The sequence below is a fragment of the Eucyclogobius newberryi genome, unplaced genomic scaffold, assembly GCF_026437365.1.
Source record: "Eucyclogobius newberryi isolate DKJ021-1_F unplaced genomic scaffold, fEucNew1.0.hap1 SCAF_3, whole genome shotgun sequence".
Taxonomy (NCBI): domain Eukaryota; kingdom Metazoa; phylum Chordata; class Actinopteri; order Gobiiformes; family Gobiidae; genus Eucyclogobius; species Eucyclogobius newberryi.
The window spans coordinates 19979916-19987845 of record NW_027315945.1 but is presented as its reverse complement, the minus strand read 5'-3'; the positions used below and the strand labels follow the sequence as shown (position 1 = coordinate 19987845).

The following is a 7930-nucleotide window of genomic DNA, read 5'->3' as shown; positions in this document are numbered from 1 at the left end:
TAAAGGAAATATTCATGAATTGTTTGCGTAGAATACTTGATTTGCCTCCTGGAAATATTTAAAACCATTTGGAAAAAGGACACTGCGCTTATTCCCAGAAAGCGTTTGAACTGAACTAGGTCCAGTATTGTTATGCAATTCACATAAACGTGCCCGAGGTGCGTGGAAAGTGGGCAACGCCATATTCAACCAAGCGCTTCTCTTCCTGGCGATATCTGTGTGTGTTGTTTTTGAAGACCTCTGGGATTACGGAGACTCGCCTGGGCTTTGGGGGGGGGGGGGGGGGGGGGGGGTAGGAGGGTAGGACCACACTGGACGCTTGACTGACCGTCGGGGTTGGACTGAGACGGAGAAGATGTCGGGTCAAACGCTGACGGACCGCATCGCCGCGGCGCAGTACACGCTGACCGGCTCTGAGGTGTGCAAGGTGGTGTGTAAAGCCACGACACACGAACAAACCCCCCCAAAGAAGAAGCACCTGGAATGTGAGTAACCTGCCATCTGTGGCGATCTCTTCTCCTCTCACGTACAACTAGGCCACAGTGATTGCTCCTCCATTGCCATGTTAACACGCACACGTCACCAGCACGTTTCATGCAGACTTTCACTAACCACAAATCACAATTATGTAATGACACCTGCCAGTTCTCTTATCCCACTGTGATGCAAATGATGCCATGAAGTCAGACCACTGAGTGTTACATGCTGATGTGGTCCATGCATTATTGATTGCACTTGTAAAAGGACGGTTAGTGCCAATCTACTGAACAAGATCTAAAGAAAATTTTACTTTAACAATAATATTCTGGGATGAAATGATAAGACGAGGAATCTACGTGACTATTCTGCAGGGTAGGCCTACATCATTTCACACTCTAATTGTAAAATGATGATGCAAACAACTCACTACTCTCTGGCACACATGTTTCCGGTAAAAGGGCAAAAGTTTAAGGCACCTAGCCTCACATCATTATATTCCCTGAAAAAAAACTTCAATAGAGAAAAATGGACCTGCCTATCGACTGGACCATCTCAACTGTCTACCCACACAGCTGACATAAAAAGTAATTTGATAATAAAGTAGGTTTAAAGAACTATTAAAAGAACAACATTTTCAGAATAGATATTTTCTGTTTCCAAATAAGTAACAAATCAGTTGCTGTTTTACAACACTGTAGTAGCTAATGAAGTCAAGTAAACCCCGGCAGTTCACATGGATAGCCACAAAAACCTTTCAAACATGACTAAATTAGAGTGCTTTAAAGCTGACAAAGATAAAGTCATTGGGGGGAAAAAAGTTCATTCACTTATTTAGTGCCCTATTGGAGCTCAACAGTCCCGCCCATTTTGAACCCTGCTGCGTTTCTGGAAGTACATTTCCCATTAATTTTGACCACAGACACATTTTAAATATTACTTCAAAGGCATGATGGAGGCTAACCACTAAACTATGGGCACTATATCCCTGTCATAGTTGTTTTCAGTCCAAAGAACATATGTTTTGATAATTTAACAGTTTATAGTTTCAGAGAAAGATTTTATATAAAACTATAGGTCAGTTACCACATACAGTAGCTGAGTAGCTTTCAAGCTTGTTATGTTTATAGAAAATGTACTTCCGGTGGTGGTGGGCAGACCATGACTTAACAAAATCGATTGCCAAAATCAGTGTCCGCATTTTTCATTGAAGTGCCACTGCCACATAAACAGAACATATATCAGAAATAAAACTTGATAAAACTGCATTTAATAGACCATTCTCTTTTGTGGCTTTAAAAATACTGTTATGGATAGCTCCCACATGAGAGAACTATTTACTGGTCTGCTGCACTGCAGATTTTGTTCTGTTGAGATAGAAACCGCAGGCTCTTCAGACTCTGATAAATTGACAGAATCCAGGTATAGTCTGTCTAAACATGAAAGCCCCAAGAAATACTGTAGCCTGAACTGGACTGATCACTTTCAACGTAGTTTGTGAGCACATTGTTGATATTGTGATTTCAGGGTGCACAGTGGTTATCGAACTTGCAAGATGCTTTTGAATTTGACTTGGGCTGGCTGACTAGTCTCATCTGTGATGTAAATGTCTTGTATTACTTACTTTGGGTTGCTGTGTAATAATCCTACCATTTTCAACATTATTTTTACTGCAGAAAAGCTATTAATTGAATGAAGTAACAATTTGCTTATGTCACTTGACACATCACTTGGAATATGTCAAATTCAGTATTTCTTTATTCATTTTTCATTATTTTCTCTATAGCCGGTGATAGTTGACGCAGTCTATGAATATTTTAAACAGTTGATTTAATTTTGCACAGATTTTCAGGGACACGCTTCAAGGAACTTTTAGTCCAACAGACCGGATCAATACTTTTTCTTTAAAAACAATTTTTGTATTCTTTTTTAAACATACAGCACCAAACTAACCTGTAAAGAAAGAGAAAAGATATATACACTATTTACACACATATTCACATACACAGACATACATATACACGTATACATACATATACCCGTACACATAAAACATATCCATATCCATACATAGCCACAGCCAACATATGTATGGCTCCATGTCAGCGCAGATTTTACCCATAGGTTCTCAACTTCCTCCAAATTGTCGGCGTAATCCCTCATTCCTCCAAGTTATTCAGCCGTTTGTCATCTGTCTATAAGGCTGGTACAGGAACCCCCGGCACAACATTACACTCAATATTTTTCCACTGTATCCCGTACTCTGGGTCACACCAGTACAGCAGTGCTCTGATCTGAGCTGAAATAAAGTAATTTTTCAGGCATGGTCGGCCTGATCAATGTTTTCACCCATATCTTTATCTATGGATTCTCGATGCCTTTGGCAACACTCCAACAAAAAGGCTGGAATGGCATTTTGAATAGAGAGTGTTCCTGTTCAGAGCTGGGTGGGATTGAGGAGGTGCAGCTGTGAGTCAGCTGCCTGCCTGGGTACCACTACACAAGCCATGATTACTCAAGACAAAGCAAACAATCAGTAAGCAAACCAGAAGAGATTGATACAAAATCTATATGGACTTATTGCTCACCATTGTCTAAGTGATATCTGACTGCAGACATCTGTGACTGATTTTTGCACATGTAGTTATAATAGCACTTTTCAACTTCTATGAGTCATCTCCATCTTAGCAGTTTTATTCAGCTCATCAGTTACTGGCAACCATGTAAAATTAAATCTGTGCCTCATCAACCCTCTCTGACTCTAATCCTTTTTATCCTTTTGACACATAAAACCAGTGTAATGTATTTAGTGGAAACCGCTTTGGTTCATATAAAACCATTTAATGCTTAGCTTTTATTGCATTTACTACTTTTGTTTTTTCTTATTATCCAGTGAACAATACCAGCCATAGGGTTAACCAGCTTTTTTTGTGTAACACAGTACATTTATCGATAGGGCTGGTCTTCTACACAAAACAGGGCTATTTTTGTTTTTGTTTTTAACCCAAAGTGACTGCAGTGAGAAATGAGGTGTTCTGTCTCTAAACTGTGAGGGTTACACTTGAAGGCAGCATTTTATAATGTTCTTTTATAGTGTTGGCCCAGAGCTTGAATGATACAGGCAGGACAGATAACACTTGTAACAAGGTCACGTGTTGGCTAAATGAGGATGGCTGTTCCTCTAGATGCAACACTTTTAATAGCTCTTCATCTTCTGAGTATGTCTTACTTTAACTTGACATGTTGTTGATGATCTTTTTATCTATTTGTTAATAGTACAGGGGTTAATATTTATTCTGCCCTTTGTGTCCCACTAAATCCTTGTTTAAAATAATGAAATAGCACAGCATTATAATTCTCTTACCATGTCAAGTACAATCTATATTGGACTAGACTAAACCGGTACTCACCCTAGTCAAAAAAAGTATTAGGACTTCCAAGCCTAAGCTATAGGACTAAATCAGAACTAAACAGGGTCTTCAGAAAACAAAAGCAGAAATCAAATCATCTCCTAACCTATAGCCTTGTGTGTGTTTGGCAGCGATAGTACTGTTACCACAAAAAAAAACATGAATCATTGTGTGGCATAGTCTGTTTTCCCGTTGGGATGATGGCCTGGGGGGTTGCCATTCTCCCCCCTTTGGTGTGGAAATTGTGTGAGCCATTTAAAACTCCAACATCTACCACTGCAAGCAATCAGTGCACCATAACTGTGATCTGTGGACATGGACAAAGTCATGTGAGAGGGCAAGAGAAGGACTGCCCTCTTCAGATTAGAGCCATTAGAGAAGCTTCTGCCCCTGGTTTGTCTTCTGATGGCCCCTGAAAACCAACAACTTGCGCCTGTATGTATAGGTATATTTAAAACACATTGATCCTTTTGGTTATATCTTGTTATTGATAAGGCCCGCCAAGCAATTGATTCCAGCCCATGACCCATCTTTAAAAAATCTTGTTTACTAGTTTAATTCTGGGTTAGCACTTGATTAGACCTGGTTTGGTCTTGGGTTTAGTCCTTGTATGGTTAAGCTTGACTTGTTTCAGAGCTGGCTGATACTAGTCTGGTCCTAAATTAATTCTAGTTCAGTTCTGGATGGGCAATTTTGCAAAGCAATGTAGGCTAAGGATTTTGTATGTTATTTCTCACAAAAATGTAATCTAGCAGTAGTTATTTTATTGTATTAACTAAATTGTGCCACACAAAATGTTGTTACAGTAGTGGATGTTGTGCATCTCCGGCCCGGAGACCTTGGACCTCCAAAACAGCTGGACCTCGGGAAAATAAAGTTGAATAGCCCTGATGTACAGTATATGACTTGCATCATCTTGAATGATAAAAACTCCACATGGAGAGAGATATGAATGACTAATACTACCATAAGGTGTTGAGTGTACACCATATCCGGGTCCAGTTACAATTTCCTGCACTAAACATTTAGTGTTTCTCTCTTCTTTACAACTCTTGGACAGTGCTCATATTTAACATTGTAGCTTTATTTTTTATATTTCAAGGCAGTATTTCATTTTTGCCTCACCCAAATTACCTGCTTCTAATTTGTGGTGTTCTGGATACACGGCATAAACAGGAGCAAGTTTACCATGTTTTCTGAATTAGCCATTTATTCATCACAAACGGCGCTCGACACATACCACTAGTATTTAAGTGGTTCATGAGTAGCCACTTGAAACTCAAACAGTCTGTGCAGTTCTTGTCTATTGGTGAGTTGCAGTGCACAGATAAAGGAGAATACGCTGATGTGTGATGTGTGAGAGGCCTCACTATAGGTTTTCCATTGCCTCCCTTCTCATGTCTAAAACTGTGTGGGTGCATGACCGTCGTAGCAGCGGTGTCCAGATTAATGAGCAGGATCCAGAGCTGAGGCCCATATAAAACCTCAACTACATCATTATCTGCTCAAGACCTGAACATCGAGCGGCTCCTCCAAACCACCCACTCCTATCAATACATTTTAGACTAGAAGGGGCTTTAGAGGGCACTCCGGCCATGAACTTAATTATGGGGGTCTCACTATGGCATCACAGCCACAATTGACTATATTTCACAAGTTAATCATACGGTTGTCCGAGAATGCATTTAGGGGTATTTCGTAAGCCAATATGTGTACATGCAGTTACAGAAAAATGTATTTAAAACAGGTACTAGTTCAGCAAAATAGTTTCATACTAATATTTTGAATCTGCATTTCAGATAAGTAAACAGCTGCTAATAATACTATCTAACTAACTGAATGAATGTAATGTTACTGTTATTACCACTTACATACTTTGCTTCTTTGTGGTATGGCCCTAGTGGTCCACAGTGTTTTGTGAGCAAACAGCTTGCTATTCCTATTGAGGAGGAATACATCCCAAAAGCTTATTCATACCATCTTATCTGGCAACACAATGTCAATGACAACCTGATGGGTCTTTCAGCTGTGTCAACTTTGAAACCAGTCTTACTGAAGATGATTGTTGAAACACTGAAACGTTTTAAAAGAAACCAAAAAAAATGTATATGGCATAATTACATTGCTTTTGGAAGCCTTTTTTGATTTATTATAATAAAAGCATTTCGGTAGTGTAAAGCTGATAGTGTTGCAACAGCTGCCCTGGGGAAGATAGACAGAGAGGAGGCTTCCAATCTGCGCCATTGGCCCTTCTGACCGTCACCACTCACACACCACATTCATACTAGGCAAGGTGGGTGAAGTGTCTTGCCAAAGGACAAAACTACAGTATGCTCAAGATTAGAGTCACTGTGGCCCTACTGCAGCACCTGGTAGTCCCACTGGTCTCCAATCCAGTAGTAACCCAATCACAAACCTGCTTAGTATCCAAGATCGGACAAGATTGTGAATTCCTCAAAGTGTTCTGGTACAACAGCCAATGACCTTTTAGAGTTCACAGAAATACAAAGTGATCAGTACATACTTTTCTTATGTTTATAAGTTATATTTGATCTTAAGGAGCAACACATGTTTTCAAATGCTTTTTTTCTCTTTGCATGTTTTATAATTTTTTCTCAGCTGTACCTAAAGATTCAATGGGGAAAATGCATAAAAATGTGTTGCAATATGTTGCATTGATGGTGCTCGTGAGCACGTAGTCAGCAGCCATTTGATTGGAGCAGTGTTTAGATGAAGAACAATTAGAGTCATTAGAGAGAAATTGATCCATTTGCACAGGAAAAGCAGATCTGATCTTGGTGATGCATGACTCGTTGGTTTAATCAGCAATAATTCAATATTTAGATCTGTTTTGTTCTTTTCTTTTTGCTCTAGTTGCCATTCGTACATTGCAACCTCACAAAATCCACAATATCTAAATGAACGGATCTGTCTTCTCCACCACGACTACCGGGTGCAGTGTGCTGACCATCTGCCTATACCTCCATGTCTCCACTGTGTCCCATCTCGATAACTTCTTTTTTGTTTGGCTGCCACACCACATTGACGCTTCTACGCTACGTTAAGCTGGGTAGTAGCATGGCATTGTGGGTACTTTTTTCTCTCCCTCTGTAAGTAGCTGGAGGCTGGTGAGAGCTATAAATAAACTCCACGCTTTCACCATCTATTCATGTGTGCCTCTCAACACAGGCATCACTCATGACCAGGCAGTGTGTCCCGCAACAAAATTAACATAATACATATGGGCAGATAGGAGGACATTGAAATATAAGATGATCAATGTTCACTGGTCAATGAATTAGGGACCCTTTCTGATTGCAGATATCAAATCAATCAGCCAATCACACATCAGTGGTTCATGTGGTTTGGACCTACATTTACACCACAGGTCTAGTGCAGATGGAGAACAACCTTGTTTTTTCCTCTTTTCTAGTCCTCAAGTTCTGGTTTAATTCTCGTTGTGGTTTAGTCCTGCATTAGCTCACATATTAAAGGTCCCATAACATGCAAAATCGACTTTTCAGAGCTTTTAACCTTCTTACATTGCTATTTGTGCTTCATATATGTACCCAGTACCCAGAGTGTTTTTTTTGATTGATTCCCGCAGTGTTTAGCTATATTACAGACTATCTCCTTTCCTCGAATCTCCAAACTGACAGGCTGTGGGGCAAGACCGCGTCATAAGGGCAGGCACGCATCATCAGACAGCTGTGGGGCTACGTCACGGGTGGGCGGGGCACACACGCGCTCTGAGACTACGTCACGGGTTGGGCGGGGGAGCCAGATCGCTCTTCGCAAGGGTGGGGGCGAATATCAAACCAAGCCGTTTGCATTTCCGGGTTGGTGAGGGGGTCCAAGGTCTGGGTGATATTTCTTAACTATTATGTTAAGGGTGTTGCACAACCCTTATTATTATCGTGAAAAAAAGCATGTTATGGCACCTTTAACCTGGTCGTTTGTTCTGTTTTTTGTCCTTGTCCGAAATCAAACCTGAAATGTATTCTAAATGTTTAGTTAATTTAAGGTTCAGTTCTGGTCCATTC

The 7930-nt window shown here is 40.3% G+C and overlaps 1 protein-coding gene across 2 annotated transcripts in view; it reads left to right on the top strand.

Moving 5' to 3' along the window:
- Positions 1 to 289: 289 nt before the first annotated feature.
- LOC140374438 (clathrin coat assembly protein AP180) overlaps positions 290 to 7930 on the top strand; it is a 29663-nt gene continuing 22022 nt past the window's right edge. For both annotated transcript variants that reach the window (XM_072461330.1, XM_072461329.1), the window contains exon 1: positions 290 to 485. In XM_072461330.1, the coding sequence (XP_072317431.1) occupies positions 356 to 485 (130 nt within the window). In that variant the 5' untranslated portion in view covers positions 290 to 355. The remainder of the gene's footprint in view (positions 486 to 7930) is intronic.